This window comes from Convolutriloba macropyga, chromosome 1 (assembly GCF_964194025.1).
Source record: "Convolutriloba macropyga chromosome 1, txConMacr16.3, whole genome shotgun sequence".
NCBI classification, from domain to species: domain Eukaryota; kingdom Metazoa; phylum Xenacoelomorpha; order Acoela; family Convolutidae; genus Convolutriloba; species Convolutriloba macropyga.
Genome location: NC_134468.1, coordinates 18,394,461 through 18,414,145, shown reverse-complemented (window position 1 = coordinate 18,414,145; position 19,685 = coordinate 18,394,461). Strand labels below are relative to the sequence as shown.

General features: G+C 35.9%; 1 protein-coding gene across 1 annotated transcript; it reads left to right on the top strand.

The window, feature by feature from the left end:
* Positions 1 to 8,643: 8,643 nt before the first annotated feature.
* On the top strand, positions 8,644 to 17,954 carry LOC142336028 (elongation factor G, mitochondrial-like). The gene is made up of 8 exons (XM_075384510.1): positions 8,644 to 8,963; positions 9,311 to 9,476; positions 9,869 to 10,599; positions 10,761 to 11,052; positions 12,498 to 12,798; positions 13,428 to 13,575; positions 17,132 to 17,316; positions 17,668 to 17,954. Exons 1-8 carry the CDS (start codon positions 8,699 to 8,701, stop codon positions 17,866 to 17,868), a joined length of 2,289 nt encoding a protein of 762 aa, XP_075240625.1. The 5' UTR covers positions 8,644 to 8,698; the 3' UTR covers positions 17,869 to 17,954.
* Positions 17,955 to 19,685: the final 1,731 nt, after the last annotated feature.

Below are 19,685 nucleotides of genomic sequence, written 5' to 3'. Positions count from 1 at the left end.
TTTAGAGGTTTTTTATTTTTTTTTGTGTTCATAAATGGTTTTTTTATGTTTTATGTGTTTGTGCGAGTCTTGTCCAAATTTTTCCGGCTTTATTTTTTTCGCGTGAATATTTTTTGTCACACTTGAGTTACCACATAATGACTTTTCTTCTCAATTTATTTGTTAATTTTATTTGAAGTAAACTCAGTCTTTACTCTAAATGAAGGATATTTGAGGGTATTTTCTAGAGAAACTTTTCGTAAATTTATTACAAATTATTAAAAAAAACTGAGGTTTTTCTATTTCGGTCTTTCCTCATTCTGTCCTTTTGAGACTGCAGGTCTAGAAAACTATCCCATCTCGAGGCAATCTCAGCTAATTTTGTTCAATCTAAACACGCCATGCCCATTTCTGTTGGTCATTTTTGTCGAGTTAGCCGATCAGAAGCATAACAGTGGTTGTGGATTTCCCCACTGATACCCTGAGCGCTGCTTTGATTCTCGGGTAATTGCTGAATAATGTAAGGTGTTTGCAAAAATCTCAGAAGCCAGCAATCGAGTGCTTAGAAATTTCTTAGTCTGTCTATGAATAACTTTTCTAAAAATCGTTTTTTAAAACTTCCAATTCAGTTTTTTTTTTCAAAACTGATGCCCCGAACCAAAGATAGCTATGGTTACAGTCAAGACGTAACAGTAAATGAACCTTGGCTCTACCAAATCTTCTTTAAACAAAAAACCAATTGATGGAAAGGTGTTAATGTTTGAGTATTTTATTGAACCTTTCAGGTATCCAATCACTGTAGCTCCTTTGGTATTTGCGTACTACGCCCAATTCACTATTTCTAGAATGATCGCTTGCAATTGTATAATAAAGATATCCCCTTCTATTGGATGAGAAATTTTGAAAATTGGAACCAAACGTACGCCGTCTCACCGCTCATTGGGTGAGTCTAAAAATTTTACCGTTTAATCACTCTAATTGCACAATGCAGCTTTTTTAGTAAAAAAAATTAAAGCAACAATCCACTTTTCATTTGGGGCTCACAATTGTTCCTCCCTAGCAATCAGCACTGGATGTGACACACATGGCGATTGTTGATACTACCTGAGTGACCCGATTCAAGGCTGTCGATGGGCCTTATCGGCTAAGAGCTTTTCTTCTCATTTTTTTCTTGTTTCAGTCAGTCCACCGAAATTTCTAATGCCAATGGTATGAGTAATATGCCGATACTGCTGCAGTTTTCTATTATTGCTCATTTTTCTGTCTGCAGCTAGGCTTAGAAGAACCACACGTCCTCACCACATCTTATTTAATCTGGATTGCAGAGGGGAGGTAAGTTGGATGTCTGACGCTGCGGGTTGTCCTGCAAGAATACTGGGCAATTACACGTCTCCTGTTCATGGATTGTTTACTGGTAGAAGATCTTTCTGCTCGGAGACCGGAGAAAGATTTGCTGACGTGTCATCAGCCATTGTTTTCTCCTACTCTACCATGACGCTAGATGATGTCGCCGCGATCAAGGCATGATCCCCAAATATGTCCAAAGTCCCTGTTTTACGATATGGGCATTTAACTTCTCAATCGTACAGCAGATTTCCTAACTAGAAATTCAGAGCTGCTCTGATATCGTTGGGTTGAAGATGTAAATCACGAGGGGATGAGAGGAGCCGTCTACTCGGCTGCTGATTGAGCTAGGGACAGCAATAACAGTCGAGTTTTTCTCTGTTGTTTATCTGCCTGTCAAGAAGGTTGCTTTGAAGGGCCTTGTTGTCAAAATGTTCCTAAATTTTTGTAGAGACAACTGAGGAAGAGACAATGTGTTACCTTTTGCCTTCGTCTGTTGGGTCTACTCAACTATAATTCGTTCAACTAAACATGCTGACTGAGGTAAGGAGCGAATATATGCCAGTCTTGTCTCTCTGAAGACCGACGGATTCCAGCTCCGGTTTTGCTAATTTGAAGGCATGCCTGGTCCCATATTGCTGATTAATGAGCTCGGTATTTTTTCAAAGTCGTGCGCTGGAGGAGATCGAATTGTTCAAGAGTTTTGTTGCTCTCAGGCAACGGAGTGAATACATCCTTGTGGGTGCCCCGAAAATTCTTTGCAAACTGAGGATCATTTAAATAGCCAGGGTTTTCTATTAACTTCTCAAGTTCATTCACTCGTTTTTGTAAGCAAGATGCAACAAAACTGGGTGGTCCAATTCCTGCGCCTAGGAGTTGGATTCCTGATTGGCTGTTTAAAAGATGACGATTGGTAAATAAAATACAGTGGTCTTGAAAATGAAATGACCAGAGCAACTTTTTGTAAGTGTCATGAAAACGATACATCGACTGTTTAATTTCTACTTTTACTGTATTTTACCAATTTCTCTCGTGATCACTTAAAGGTCGCATCTGAAATCTCTGAAAACCCAACGGTAACGTTACTCTTTTTTTCGTTTCAAGAGTTCCGAAAATTTTGAACATCAAATTTAGTACTAAGATTTAATTTTTATTCAATATTTTGGGATTTTGTGCTTAAAACCTGCTGCTTTTCAGAATTGAAAGACTGATAGCTTGGTAAATATGGAAAAGATTATTTACTCGTTCGTTGTTCTCGTCATTACTCGCTCTATTGCTTTCTTTTTTATTAATGAAACCTCCTATTTTATTAATAAAACCTAACGACATTCTTTCAACAAAAAATTACAAATATATTGTAGTGTTCATTAATTTAGGTCAAAATATACTTTGGAATTATTCCATCTATGATTTTTAAAGTTACCAAACATTGCAATTTAAGTCACTGTAACTAATTGGCGTGTAGTTACTCTGTATAAATTATTCGAAAATGCGTTGAGAATTTTAAATTTCAAATCATTATTCAATTTTGTTCGCCCATACCATTGAATGTACCTTGTGACCATCTTTTGAAGCAATTCATTTGCAGTTTTTATTGAGGTATATCATTTTAGCATAATCAAGTCCAACTAAGTTTTCAAATAATCTCTTAGTTTCGGTATTTGTTTAAAATTAGAATTTATTAGCATTGCATATCTTTTCCTTAACACAGGAAGCAATAGAAGGTCACTACAATACAATACTATTCCGATACCAAATACCGGAATCTTAATAAATGTTGTGTTGTTCTAATACTTAAAAGCAGTGAAAATGACCATAGCTCTCGATTGTTGTTTTTTCGAAACAAGAATTAGACCTACCAAAATGTGATACTTGAAGCAAAAAATATATTAAATGCCAATCATGCAAGCTTTCATTAATATTATTGGATAATTAATAACAATCAAGTCATCAAATTCATTAAAATGTGTTGTTTTCTTAATGATAATAAAAATAAATTTTGAATGCTCATTGTTTACTATTTAAAAGGATGCACTCATGTTGATAAACAAATTAAGAATTTTTCTACCTCTAATTTTTAATTAAAAGTGTATTGAAAGAATCGGTATGAATTTTTAGCGGATGAAGGATTTCAAAATTCTTTTAAAGGCTGCAAAAATAGGCAAAGTCTCTCGGCGATGAGTGAGTTTTTAATTAATCTCACAAAGGTTTGAGCAATTATTGTTGTCTTTTGTACTTGTATGCATTTTTTGGCCCTCCTGCGTTTAATTTATGCGCCGTCTAAATTGCTCTCTAACTCAAAATTTCACGATCTGAAGGCAATTGGCTTCAAGTCACTAGTGAAATTCAACTTAAAAGTGCTACCCAACTGGTTTCGTTTTTTCATTCAAGTCTTTTTGGCCCGTCTTGGGCAGCGCTCTGTAAAAAAGTATAATGAAAGTCCCGCGTGTTGTTCGAGCGCTATTTGTCCGACGTTAGTCGGTTATTTTCTGTAGTTAATGTATGATATTACTCCTTTTAGCCGAAAAAGAGCGATTTAAAAATTTTTACTTGTGAGCATTGGGGTAGAGAAAAAGAAAGCAAAGTAGAATTTCAGAGTCGGCGTTTCTTGTTTGCTTTCTTTTCAGTGGCAAATACCGAGCTCTTTTCAGAGTCGGCGTTATCATCTTGTTGCTTGCCATCTAATACCACCGTCTATATACCGAGCTCACTTTAGAGTCGGCGGATTCTTTTCGGATATTTCTCGTACTGCTTTGGGTTATAAATTTTCTATTTGGGCATGTGAGGTGCATCTCTGTCAAATTCACTTCTGAGTACAAGGCGAAGTGTCAACAGAAAGGTGCCTGCATAGAACAATCTTAATTTTTTCCGAAATTTGCCAACGAAGAGTTTTAAACTTGTGCTGTGCAAATATAATTGCGCAACTCAATTATCGGACTTGAGGAAGAAATTTCAAACCTGCTTTTTCTGACAAGATATTGCATTCTTTTGAATCAAACTAATTCGAAATCTCAGTTGCTCGCAAAAATGGAAGCAATTTTCAAAAGTTATTTGCGTATTTTATGTCAAAATTCATGTTATGCGCCTTTTTGTGTTGATCCAGTACCTTTTGCGCTAGTAAAAATAAACAACTTTGAGCTTCTTTAATCAAAATTTTTTAAGGCAACGTCAAGCTTAAGCATAATTTGATCTTTATTTGGACTAAGTAAAAGTACCCAACACATAAACACTTGGGTAAATTTTGATATACAAATGATAGTCAAGAAGCTAAACAATGTTGTTTTTACGTTCTGATATATTTTCCTAAAAATTTTAATGTGGCCTGAAATGGATATAATTAGCGCATCGTAAATCATCATATCTGAGTCTTTTCATATCATCATATCTGAGTCTCTTTTTGTTTTGATTTGATTCTTAAATTTTGATTCTTAAATCTTTGTAAAAGTTACACCAAATATTGTAATTTAGCCCTTTACATTAAATGGGAGAATAAAGATTTCCTCTGGATGGCCGTTGTGCATTATATAGCCTTTGCCTACACATTGTTTTATTTGATAACATAAATATCCTTTTTATCAAATTTATGTATTCCTTGGATCGTTTTTTGGTACTTGTCCTATGTTTTTAACTCACCAACGCTTTTATAATTTGAAAATTGTTTTTTGACCTTAGTCTTTCATATATGCTAAAGAAGGACATTATAAGCAGTCAAGTGGCTTTGAGTACCAGGATCTTTTGATCTTATTATTTTTAAGCTTTAATTTTAAACGTCAACAAGGAGGCTCGGTAATGTGCGATCGCACATAAGGTTCGCACCCCGCACATCCATAATTTGGCATAATTGCCTAACAAATGCGGAACAGATTAAAAACAACCCTAAAAATTCAAGCATTTTTCAAAAGAAAAATTGGTGTATGAACGAAAAGATAGCCTCCAAAGCAAATAACTCTGTGGAGTAAAAATTGGTGCATTAGATTGATGGGATATGCTAATATTAAGAAAGCGAGTCAAGACGAACAGCAAAACAACAACAGACATTAATTTCATCAAAAAAATTATGTCCGTTTTAACACACAAAACTTAATAACAAAGTCAAAATAGCGTCAGATAGACAATTAGACAAAAGAACAGAAACAGTGAAGTTAAAAAATTGGCTTATTTTTTTTAAAAAACAATTAATTTCAAAGTAATGAAAACCATTAGAAATCAACTAAAATATCCCATAGGTTTACGATTACCGCTGTTTCTAAAGATGGGATTTAATAACTGTCGGTATTTAATTTTTATGCGGTTACAAAAAGAAGACATTATACAAAAAAATGACATTAAACAAAAAATCAGTTAAATTTTGCCAGAAAACGCTTTCGAAGCCGTAATGCCTTACTTTGGCCCTGAAAATATGTTCAATTGCACCTTCTTCGAACACAAAAAATTAGTTTGTGACCTCTGATTAATGAGACTAGGTAACAAGTGGAAAAATAAGAAAGGCTGAACTAAGTAATACTTGTTTTTTTTTCGAAACAAAAATACGTCCAAAGTCATAAGCCATTAAATGCAAAATGAAAGTTTTAAATAGGTTCGTTTGTTCTTTTTAAGGAAGACCTTGAGACCTGCAATTATCCAGAATATATCTTACGTCCACAAAGAGAACGTAAAATATGACAAAAATCAAAAATTAATTTACAATTTTTTTTTGTGAAAAACCCGTTTCGACGCCAGTAAATCATAACGAATTCTTTAAAAACTTTAGATTCTGTGACAGCAATCCCCTTGACACCTTCTCCTGACAATAATATTTTCATAATTGGCCTGTAATTAACGAGGCTAGGTAACAAACAGACAATAAAAGGAACAAAATTGCGAAGTTAAAAAGTGTTTTGTTATTTTGGAAAACAATTGCTTTCAAAATCATGAAAGCCATCGGCTATCTACTGATATCAGAATATCGGTCCATCTATTTTCCATAAAAAGCCAATGAAACTGGGTCACAGTACTGAAAAATTCATACGACTGAAAAGACAGATTAAAAACGACAGTTAAAGACAAAATTAAAATATTCAATTCAATTCGTCGAGAAATCTTTGTCGAAGCCGTTAAAGCCAGAGTCTATATCCCCAAAGATTTTAATATTATTGATCGTGTTTTATCTTGAACGTCAAAAATGTGATTTGTGAACTGTCAATAGCGTGATAATTTGACAAAACTTGAAAACGAGAAAATAGTCAAATACCGGAAGATAAAAAAATGTGAAATCTAGTATCAAAGACAGAAAACCATAACTTAAGGTGTCCAACCGCAATAAAGGTTGAATTTGAATTCAGTAGAAGGAAGGAAGCCTTCTTTCATTGCGGACACTAAGCTACAAGTTGACCAAGTTAAGAGAACAATGGAGGAAAATTTCAATAAGCCATCATTTATTTAAAAATCAAATATATTTAAAAGTCGAAACGACCATAAGGTTGCAAGTAATATACTAGATACAATAATTTGGAGCTAATTAGGAAGCAAATTGGACCTATCACTAGTGAGCGTTGATTTGAAATGTTCTGTTATTAAATTAATAATAAAAAAGATCGATTTTTTTTCATAAAAAAGACCGACTGATTACAATCCGAATTGTTTTTGGATTTGTAACAGTCCAAGATTGGTCCAAAATGGCTCTGTTAATGCTGTTCGTCCATTAAGAACAATTATTGTTTCGAATGATATAGATATTGATCTTTGTTAGTTAAAAAAATCAAAAATAAGTGCTGCGTTTTTGATAATCAACGAGTAAAGTTAGCAAAAACGGCAAAGTTTTAATTACGGAGCACTCGCAACGGAAGTTGAAGTAGAAATAGCCCCCTTTTGAGTCTACAAAGTGTGTGTGAGTGGTGTTTGGGTGTGTAATTCCTGCGAATTTAATCAAAGTGGACTAAAGAAACTTATTTCGTGCTGTTTTTGATGAAAAAGTCTGAATTTTGAAATATTTAGCCAAAATTTTTGACAAAAAATTAAATAAAAATAGCCGGCAATAATTTTTTCTTTAATTATAAAACCAACAACCTTTTTTTTTAAAAAAATTAACTGATTATAGCAAAATTAGCGAAATTTTAGTCAAAAGTTCCGGAAAATGTGAAAAAAATCAACGGAATTCACTCCATTTTCTCAAAAGATTAAACCTCGATAACTTCCTTTAAAAACGAAAATTAAAAAATCTTTTTACTTCCATAGTCTGCGCTGGACAAGCTTTCTATAGATACTAGTCTCAACTCTCTACGATGAGTATATCGATCGGCCAAAATTGTCTGAACAAAAAAAACATTTTGATTATATAGTTCCTCCGGAACAAGACACGTGAACCTGGTTCAGAAGTTAGGATGTAGTTTCAAAAACGGCAGCGATTGGTGGCAAGAAAGTCATCCCATTCTTAAATTGATATGGTGTCAGCGTTTTTCTTCGTGATTCCTGCCTTGAACAATTTATAAGCGCAAATTGATCCGGCATTCGGCTTTGCTTGCTAAAAATTTTCCCCCAAGGTCCTAGTGTGAGTTTTACTGAGGTAAAGTTCGGAAGCAGAGCTCATTTGACTCACTAAACAAACTTGATCGTTGAGCCAAAACCTATGAAGAAACTTTATTTCCCATACTTAGGTTCATTTAGTATCTGTTCTTTTTTTAAAAAACGTCGAATTAGATCGTGTTTACACCTGACCTTTTTATGACTATCTATTTTGTAACACAGAGTCAAGTTGTTTAAAACAGGATCGACACTTTCCAAAAGGACGTTATATCGTAGAAGTAATGCTCTGGTAGCTTGTTTGGTTCGTTTGTAAAGCAATTGTTCTGTCAATGGTTCGTTTGTAAAGCAATTGTTCTGTCAATGGTTCGTTTGTAAAGCATCGTCAATGCGTTTCACATACTATAATTGTTAGAGCAGCCCAATTTAGAGGTTCTTTAGAAATCTGAACGGTGTTATATCAATTTTGGCACTTTGTCGTTGCCTGTAACTTATATCCTACTGCAGAGGAACTTTAACGTAATTAAATAAGGTATTTAAAGTATTGGAAGTTGCACTTGCCGTTATGTTCAGAAATGCATAAAATTTTGATGAAATTTTGCGTATCAATTACGTTATTAAATGTCTAATAACGATACTGCTCTTGTTTAGTTCTCAAAGGACATATGTCGAACAGTTGGCAATATTAGAATATTATGGGGCGTCGTTCACTTAGTTTTTTGTTAATTTGGTTATTGAGATGGATACATTTTGAACTGCCATCTAATTTGAGAAGCTGTGGAACTATAGGAGCAAATCTCAGTGCTTAATAAACAAGGAACTTTGCAGGTGGTTTTCTTTCAGCTCGGAATGACGTGAACCTGTTGCTTAACCAAATATGCTTCGAAGTGTTCGACGACTGAGTCGATGCCATTTATGTGGTGGACTCTTGAGCAGCAAGTCCTTGGGGCGTTTTAAAGCCACGTCGGCTGCTGTTTCTCCTTCACCGTCAATCGTTGAAGAGGTGAAGAGGCCAAAAGATATTCTTCTGGAAGACATTCGTAATATTGGAATATCGGCTCATATTGACAGTGGCAAGACAACAGTAACAGAGCGTCTTTTGTATTATACAGGACGAATCGATTCCATTCACGAAGTTAAAGGTTAATCAAAATATGGACTTAAATGTTTTCATTGACTATCTGTAATTGATCTATATTCATTGAAATACCTCAACTCTTCCATTTCAACATATTTCCTGGGCCATGCTGCACATATATTGGCCAAAATATTGAAAAATTCTATTTCAAACCATTTTTTAACGTTGTTTGGCCAAGGAAATACGTTAAAAGGAAAGATTTAAGCAATTTCATTGAATATAGGTCTATTACAGGTTATTAGCTGTTGGAATCAGTTTATTAGAGAACCACATTGAATCATTAGGGCCTCCAGTGTGTTTTCCTATAAGTTTTAATACTCGATGTTTGCTTATTAACTTTAACAATTTTAGGCAAAGATGGGGTTGGCGCTAAGATGGACTCTATGGAGCTTGAACGACAGAGAGGCATTACTATAAAAAGTGCAGCAACTTATTTCACTTGGGGAAAGAATGCTGTCAATGTGATCGACACACCTGGCCATGTTGATTTCACGATTGAAGTGGAGCGTTCTCTTAGGTAATCAAAGCTCTGGATTTTGCAAATTGATAAAGAGAAACTTGAATCTGCTGCAATTGAAATTTACGAGCATACAATTAACTGTGATTTTTATAAGTAATTAACGTAGCTTTCCCAATTTTTGAAAATTTTCAGTTTGACATCCAAGATTTTAAGTATCTAAATTAAAACTGACCAAAGAAATTTGGGTTAGCTGTTTGTCGGATCATTTTTTTCTGAATACTATTTTGTACATGCACCAGTTGTGTACAGCAAGATATGTTTGACAGATCTGGGTTGAATCTTTTTCGATTTCGAGTGTTGATTTCTACGGAGGTCGTCTTTTGTGCATTTTATCTGAAAATATTTATGTGGCTGCTGTATGTTAAAATAAGCCTATTTCATTTTCCTAGGGTTTTAGATGGAGCAATACTCGTTCTGTGCGGAGTTGCAGGAGTGCAGAGTCAGACTATGACTGTAAACAGACAGATGGCCAGGTACAAAGTGCCAGCTGTTGGCTTCATCAACAAACTAGACAGAGTGAACGCTAACCCTGACCGAGTCAGTTTGATGTTACAACAGAGGCTGATGCACAACACAGGATTTGTTACATATCCAATTGGTATTGAAAAGGCTCTAAGAGGAGTTATAAATGTTATCGACGATTATGCTATCTATTTTGACGGTGACAATGGAGAGATTTTGAGATATGATGAAACACCAAAAGAATTACGAGAGAAATCAAAAGACTTGAAATCGCAGTTGATTGAAAGTTTAACAAATTCTGATGATCATATCGCAGAAATTTATCTTAACGAGAAAACACCCACTGATAATGAAATCAAAGAGGCAATTAGAAGATGCTGTATTAAGAGGACTTTCACGCCCTTGCTTTGCGGTTCTGCTCTCAAGAATGTGGGAGTCCAACCCCTACTCGATGCAGCCTGCGAGTTTCTGCCGAATCCTTCTGAAGTTGAAAATTACGCCTTTGACAATTCAGAAACTCAACCAAGAAGTGAAAAAGTGCAACCGCTCAGAGTAAAAATGAACCCAGTGAGAAGTAAAGACAATCCGATGGTATCACTGGCTTTTAAATTAGAAGCCAACAGATTTGGACAACTGACGTATTTCAGAATTTATCAAGGTGAACATTTTCTGACATAGATATGCACGTGCTTAATAAAAAAAATAACATTCTGTGAAATTAAGGATAACGGAGGACTTCGCGAGTTCATTTCGCTAGTGAACTTGCAAATAAAGTCTGTGAACCTTAATTCCATGATGAAGGGAGTTAGTGTTTTATAGGAGCTTTAACGAAAGGAGACATGTTCATAAACACGAGAACAGGCAAAAGGATCCGCGTGAACAACTTGGCCCGTATGCATTCAAACGAGATGGAGCAGGTAGATCAGGTGTTTGCTGGTGATATCTTTACAATACCTGGGCTTGATTGCTCCTCCGGTGACTCATTCGTAGCGGACCCTAAACTGACTGATTTGACTATGGAGAGTATTTTTGTTCCAAAACCAGTGGTTTCCATGTCAATAACTCCGAAAAATCAGAAGCAAGTGGATAATTTCTCCAAAGCAATCAACAGGTAATTTCCTTTCAAACATCCACCAATGGATTGCTGCTGTTATCGATTTCGTGGTCTTTTGATTGCTGTTACAATTGTTTTTAAAAGCGATTTTTTTGCTTAGTCGTTTTTTGGCCTAGTCGTATTAACTTATCGTTGAAAAAGGTTGATTAAGTTAGCCAAGGCGTTAGCCGAAGAAGAATAAATCGGTGAGAAATTTGGTTAATTTTGACCCCTATCCCCCGATTAAGAGGCTAATCTCACCCAGCTTTAACCAACTACAACCAAATCTAGTCACAGATTTGATGTATGATACTTTTTCACACAGATTTGTTTTTGATACTTTTGTTAACCATACGTGATATGCTTCACTTTATACGGCTATTGTCGTGACATACGTTGGCATTTTTGACTCGCTTGTATTCCCTTTCCTGTTTGCGAACAGAACCTTTTTTTCCCGAAATGTTCATTAATAGCCGCGAAGCGATAGCTGAGGCTATTATTGTCCTTCTCTTGGTTTTTTTACGACTCGAAGAGGAGTATTGGTTTTCTCTCGGTCTTTTTTTTACGACTCGAAGAGGAGTATTGGTTTTCTCTCGGTCTTTTTTTACAGGAAGTAGTTTTGCTCACGCGACATTTTGACCTAAAAGCGAAAATGAGAAAAGTTGTCATGGTGAACAGATTTTCGCTAAGCGAGAGTTTTTTGATCATGCGCTGCGTTGAGTGCTGAATAACTTTTTGACTTTGAGAACTGTTCTTGAGAAAACGGTGCATATAAATAAGCAGCGTTTTTAAGCCGGTTTTTTGTCCATCTGGCTCATTTTTTTAACTTGTAATTTGGTTTTTTGCAGAAATTGTTTTTGATCGATGCTGCATTAATATATAACTTTATGAAATTGATACCACAAAGTTTTGTAGCTCCTAATAATACTTTTCAAGTCTAATATTTCAGAAATAATACATTGTTAACCATTAAGATCAAGGCAGTGGATAGTATTTTTTAATGTATAATGTATTTTAATGCACCAGGGGGAACCAAATACGTCATTTTCAAGGTATTGAGTGGTTGCGAGCCCCAGTGGACCGCTGTCCATGGCCATGCTTCTTCTCTAATCTGATAACCGTGTGCCAGTTATCGCTGCGAAGCGGGCCTACCAGTCCGCCAGGACAATCTATTATCTCGGAAATCTTTGGCTTACTCTTTTTCAAAATTTGGCTTGTTTGAGCTCGCAAAAAATCAGTCATGAATTTGTTTCAAAATGTCTCATTCAACGGCTCGCCTGCAACAGAAATCTCCGGTTTTTGTTAAACAAGTTTAAAGCGTTTGGTAGAAGACAATCACATGCATAACGCTGGAAGTGTTGACTTAATGTAACTCAGGTTTCATGAGCAAGTTTTAATAGGAGAGTGGAAATTTAACAATTTTTCTCTTGAAAGGAAATGCTTGATGTTTTCAATCTTTTTAGATTTCAAAAAGAAGATCCTACGTTTGTGTGTCATCGGGATTCGGAAAGTGGAGAAACAATAGCGAGTGGAATGGGAGAACTTCATTTGGACATCTATGCTCAGAGGATGGAACGAGAGTATGGTTGTCCTGTTACGATGGGCCAGCCGATGGTCAAGTTTAGAGAAACTATTCAGAATAAGATCCCTTTTGATTACTTGCACAAAAAGCAGTCTGGTGGCCATGGGCAGTATGGAAGAATCCAGGGATACTATCAACCTCTTGTTGGAGACAGCTTTCTCGAAGTTGAATTCGTTGACCAGGTGAGACTAAGATAATTACAGTGAAAACACTCACGTGCACATTGTAAAACTCCGAAAGTCTGCAGTGCCAGAAGTTAAAATGCCAGAAGTTGCTACTTAGCCAGAAGTTGACATGAGTTGACTTTCGTCATTTTAAAACGTGCGCGTTTCGCGTTTTAAGCATGGTTACGTGACTCTGTAGAAGTCATTTTGAAATTCTGACTTAATATCTTGAACCGCTTCGCGGTTCTTGATAAATGCCAGAAGTTCTCTGTGACTTCAAGCAGAGTCACGTAACCATTACTTGGAACACGCAAGTGCAGGTTTTGAAATGCCAGGTTTTATATGCCAGTTTTTCCTATAGTGTACCAGATTTCAAACTCGCTAGTTTTGTGTGTTAAGCAAGGTTACGTGACTCTGCGGAAGTCTCACTTCAAAATTCTCACTGCGCGCTTCTTGATTAATTCGAGGTTTTCTCTATGACTTCCCCAGAGTCACGTATTGTATACGTGATTTAAAGTTGATCTAAGAGGTGATTTATGTTATGCTCAATAAAACTATTGACTGTTGGATTTTTGGTGATAAGTTGTTTTTCAAACGTTTTTTTTCCATTTCTGTTAAGCTAAATTGCGCTCGGTTTTGTAATTTAGGTCAAGGGTACAGCCATCTCGAAGAACTTCATGAAAGGCATTGAGAAAGGATTTAGAGATGCTTGTGAGGAGGGGTGTTTCACGGGGTCTAAAATCACAGGCATTCGCATGGTCCTTCAGGATGGTATGGAGCATCCGGTTGATTCGGGTGAGTTCTTACTTGTATTTGATTTTTAAAGGCTCTGTTTATGAGCACAGAAACAAGAAGGCTGTCTTCTGATTTACAAGACCCTTCAAGCTACATGATCATTATTGGCTACTTTTGCTACAGAGTTTGTAATTTCTTAATTTATGTTTATTAAATCGGCTTAACGATAGTGAGCTTAGCGACGCTCACGGTTGCAATACAAGAACCTGTCTATCAACTATAGGACTTTTTTATAGCTGCGAAGCTAAGCTGAGCGGAGCTATATTGCGATGCTCTTGGTTTTTACGGCTCGAAGAGGAGTATTGGTTTTCTTTTATCGTTTAAGTTTTTTTTTACCGGAAGCACTATTTATTCAGACGGCGTTGTGACCTAAAAGCGAAAGAGAGTCAAAGTGGCATGTGAACTAATTTTTTTCTGAGCGAGAGAAGTGTCCGGTAATTCGCCTCGATCAGTGAATGACTTTTCGACCTGGAAAATGTTTTTTTAACAGAATGCCGCGTATAGATAACCATTTTAGCTGTTTTTTTTTCGTCACATTGGCCCAGTTATTTTTGTTTATAATTTAGTTTTTTGTTGAAATAAGCCATGTGGAAATAAGCATTGTGGGCATTGTGGAAATAAGCCATGTTTCAGACAATCACTATATAATTCAATTAGTGGACTTACTGCCCGAGATATTTTTTGAGAAAAAGGTAGTTTATGTTGTGGCATTCTAAGCTTATCTTCGATGGAAGCAATCGCAATGTGCCCATGATTTCGGTACTGGTTATTGGAAAAAAGAACATGGATGTGTTTTATTTTCGATTTCATATCTCTGCTTTGTATCGAATGTTTTTGCTAGCTCTACTCCAATGTTTGCAAAAAATATTTCCATGTTCTCTACTCTTTGTTTATTGTGCTGAGCCCGTCGAATTTTGCCCGATGCTTCATTGAAGAGATTGAAGAAACTTCGATTGCAATTGGCTGCTTCTTTTTGGGTCTTAATTTGGTAAAAATGTCTTAGTTTTTGTCTAACTAGATTTCTGACAATTTTGCATTGAGCCTTGTAATCATTTTCTAGAACATTATCCGGGTTTTGTAGACACAATTTTCTTAGGAGCTTTTTTAATCAACGTTTTTTCACGTGGTTCTCTATCGACGTTTTTGTGCTCCAGTTCTAGCTGAATCTAATTTGGTAGATTTCTGTCCAGGGTTTCAATCAAAATTTGATGCAGTTTTTCGAAAGACTTATCGGGGGACCATTCGCTGCCAATATCGGTGATTACTTTTAATTTTTCCGTCACTAGTGTTTTCGACAAGGTTACCGACAAATTTACAATTTTCTAATTTTGCCCATTTTATCGTAAGCTTTTTGTGCATGTGAGAAGAGTTTACCAGAGATTGTTCAAACGTTAGTGTAAGGCGTGTGATGGTCTGAAATACTGGAAACAGTAGCGTGGACAGAAAATAAAGTGTTTGAAATAAACGCGTGTTGTGTTGATATCGTGCTCGAAGTTTCGCGTGTTGGTTTAATGTTTTCAACTACAAAGAGGTTATTTCCTGCCAGCAAAGTGACTATTTTCCCGAAGTTTGCACACTTAACCAAAAAGTTAATGTTGAAGTCTCCACATAGAATATGCTGAGCTTCAGGGTCAATTGCTAAGGTATGTACATAATCTTCTAATTTTTGATAGTTTTCAAAGTGATCTTTATTGTTTGGGCCTGCAGATCGTTGTGTTCGCATCTTTTCACATCAAAATCCACTTCGTTCATGACGAAGATTCCTCCACCACCCCGTCTTTTCGTTCTCTCACAACTGAATAGTTTTGCAATCTCTCAGTGCAATTTTTGACGTTTCGTAGTGATTCTTCTTCCAAGTTTGTCAGGCAAAGGGCTAAAGGTTTAGATTTTAAACTTTCAAAATCTAAATGAGCTCGCATTTCTTGGATCTTGAAGCGAAATTTTTCAAAAATCAGTGCATGTGTTAACTCACCATTGAAAGTTCGTGCCTTGAATGCCTCTTCATAACGTGAGAGGTTTCTGATTTATAGAATTGTACACATGTGTGCCCGATTTTGGCAGTTTTTGCTTGGTTTTGATTAGTAGAAAATCTTTTTTTGCACCCTCAGGGATCTTAATTCCCTTTTATTGATAATTGAAATGTTTTGTGGCGTCCAGTCTTAAAATTTACCCAATTTTTTTTCATGAGTCTGATTTGGGAAACATTTGGCATCTTTTTCCAAAATTTTTTTCTTTGCAATCTTTGATTTCTATTTCTATATTTTGTTCAATCATTATTCTAAGACCTATAGGTCAATCGGCTCGGCTTTGAGAATGATTTTAGCTTTTTTAGATTTTTATTTTGTTTGCAATTGATTCCTCTGATTACAGTGCGGAACTGAGAGGTTGCTGAAATGCCGTTTAAATTTGTTGAATGGCTCTCAAACAAAATTGAGCAATATTAGTCCTGTAGTCTTTTTAATGCGATTTTTTACTTGACCAATTTTGCGTCTGACCCTCAACAACTTTTTGTCCTCAACAACAGGATAAACAGGTAGCGTCCAGAGGGCATTCTCTTAGAGTTCTCTTAGAGTCTTTCAGCTCACTAGTCACCTAGTATGCGCTTCACAGAAATTGTTTTGGAGAGGTATACTCATGGTGTGAAGGACGGTTGTTAGAGTTTGACCCCCACCTTCATCCCTCCCCCCACTTCTTCCCTCTGCCACATAATACACCCCTCTTCGCCCTCCCACCATCCCCACCCGTTTTTCTCCTTTCTTAACGTTACTGAATTGATAAATATTTTTCGTGATATCAAGATTTCAATTGTTTCTTTTTTGTTCAAAATTTTAAATCTGATATATTTTTGTATTGTTACTGAATGATGTAATTGTTTTTACGTTAACTTTCTCCCATGATGTTAATGCTCAAATCTTTTTCTTGGTAGTAGTTCCAGTTGTAATTAGCGTTTTTCGTGTAAAGTTATTACGCTTCGAGTCGGTTCCGGATTTCTTCCGGTTATGTATGTCCGGTTATATATGTCCGGTTATGTTGCTTTTTTTGTTTTACATTTCACGTAGCAAAGCTGAAAACGTCAAATTTTTTTCTTGACTTCTTATTCTTACTAACGGCGTGACGTCATTTATCACTCTCTCTGGCAAAAGTTTTTAAGTAATTTTAGTGGTTAGATTTTGATCATCCGTAACTTGCCTCACTCAAAATTTATTTTTGCACGTTTCAACTATGTTTCGTTTGAATTAAATTAAGGTCAACGGAACTCATATGTGTAACAAAGGCCCCATGATTAAAAAGCTTCTACGAAATGAATTTTAACAAGCTCTTTTATTTTATCGATGAATGTTTTTTACATAGCTTTTTGAGAGGCGTTAATTTTTTTTTTCAGTTTAGATCTGTATCTGTTTTATCTCTATTATACGGCTCGAAAGTCCATTTCGCAGCTATTCCGGCAATCTGCTGGCTATGTTTATATTGAAAATGAGAAATGAGCTGTATCTGCATTTTGCATTTGGGGGCTTAGGTCAAAATTTGTGTGCATGATTAAGCGTTTGATTTGTAGGTGAAAAGGCGTTCTACAATTGCTCTTTCCTGTGCATGAAGCAATTCTATGATATTGCGGAGCACCAGGTGATCGAGCCTGTGATGGCAGTGGAGGTCTCAACCCCTTACGAGTTCAGCTCCCAAGTACAGAGCAGTCTCATTGTCCGAGGAGGAGCAGTCTCTAATGTCCAAGGATCATCTGAGGTAGGGAAACATGTGGCATTAAGTGCAGCGGCCTGAACAGTATTGCGCTAGAAGGTCGTGAAATTTAACTACGTTCCATATGTCGGCAATTTTAACAAGAATGGAAATTAGGAAAATTTTAGGGGCAGTTTGAAGATATGCTTTTTACCTCCTTCCACCGACTAATGTAAAATCTCAGCCAAGATATGGCGTAAGAAACAATGACTATGGTTGAGCACTACATATACTGTATAGTAGTGGGGATCGTCTTTTAAAGTTTGAAAAAAAGATTGATAACGTAGTGCGTTCTTTATAGCTCATAACTAAAACTATACGCCAATATACAACACTCGGAAGCCGATGTTACTTTAGGTCTCCTACATTGAGGCTGAGGTGCCATTGAGCAATATGTTTGGGTACATCTCAGAGCTCAGGTCCCTCACAGAGGGCAAGGGGGACTTCACAATGGAGTACAAATGCTACCGTCCTGTGGGCTACGAGACAGAAGAACAGCTGATAGCAGAATGGGACGAATCTGGTCGTGTCTATAAGAAGAAATTCCACACTGATTAAATTTGAAGCTCTGTTGATGCAATTTATTGTACAATGAAATGATCAGTTTTATGATCTCTAATTGTGATAAATGATTTATCAAGATGGCTATTTTTTAACTGACAAAAAGTTTCAAGCAATCTCACCCTTTTTTTCTATCGGAGTTATATTCGTAATCAGAAGCATCATTCTGTTCAAGTAATATATTCTAGGACGGAATCATCCCCATTTTTATTGCTAATAAACAGCAGCAATAGAGCTGCGCAAAATACAAACTCTCTTTGAAGTCGCGCGTTGCACGTTTTCAAAATTTTGATATTCAATCTTAATCAAAAATTGCAAGCTCTTGTGAGATGTAAATAAGTTAATAACAGCAAAATGCTTGGAAAATCCCTTGATGTCTTATGGCATCCTTAATAATCGAAAAATTTTTGGAAGACAAGTTGTAAATGTGGAAGCAAATTTTGCTGAACATCGATGTTCGATGGTTACTAGCAGAAGAAAAGTGGATTTGAAATAAATATTAAAGCTAAAAGCTGGAGATTAGATTTCCTTTTGAAAATAGTAAAGTTTCTAAAACGTGAACATCTGTCCCCATTAGCCAAAAATGGACAATTTGGTGGTAAAGCATCAAGTTTCAAGCAACATTTTTAATAGCTGCACAGTGATAGCTGGGGCTATTATGGGCCTTCTCTTGGTTTTTACAATTTAAAGAATTTGAATTGTATTGGGGCGCTGTCTTTTTTTTGATCTGTTCACACATTTTCATGATTTTTGAAGTCAAATTGGAGTAGTGATTTTGGTCACGCCGAAACAGGAAGTGGAGCGAAAAAGCGAGTGGTTTTGCGGTTTGAAATTTTTCGCTCAAATTTTAAAGCAGAATGAGAGAACGGTGTTTGAACAAAAACTCGCCTTCTCTCTGGTGGTTTTTTGTTCACATGCGGCAATTTCACTTTAATTTTTACTGGTTTTTTCAATTTTTTGTATTGGATTTTTTTTCTAGATGGTTTTCCCAATCCATTCATAGTTCTTTCTAGGCCTAGTTTTTTTTTGTTTCAACCAAATTTCCATTTCTCGCTAGTGAAGTTTTGTTCATATGCGGTATTTTGCATTGATTTTCAGTTGTTTTATTTTTTATCTGAAATATTTTTTTATTTCCTGCTATATTTTTTTATTTCGGTTTTGTTCGCGATTTTTGTTACCACCATATGACGTCACAACCACTTCAAATCTGCTTTTTGTTCGTTCGTTCATATAATTTCAACTGAATTGTTTGCGTGACGTCATTTTTCACTCTTAATGGATCGAGTTTTTTAGTCGCGTGATTAAATTTTTGGACACACTTGACTTACCTCGCTCTCGAAAATGACTTCCTTACTTTTATTTACTTTAATCGACTTTTATTTACTTTAATTCAAAGAGATAAGGTCAAATGGGTGTGTGTCACTCTATAAATGAAGGTTATTTGAGAGCAGCTAATAGAGGCAGCAAAAATTTAAACAGATTTTTAATCAAAATCTGACATATCAGCCTTCAATTTTTCGGTCTATCTTTTTACAGTTTTTTAGACTGCAGATCTACAAAGCTATTGCGGCTATTTTCTGGCAATCTGCCAGCTATGTTGTTTGTTTTTACCCAGATGTACAATATAATGCTGCTTAGTTCATTTTTGCTGTCTTTCTAAGACTCAAAGAGGAGTAAGGGGATCTATTTTTTCAAATCTGTGACTTCTATTTTTCGAGATTGTGTTGAGAAGTGAAATGCCGCACGCGAAAGGAAGTATTAAAGTCAATCTGTTGAACAAAGTCAACTAGAGAGAATTTAGAGTGTTTTTTCAT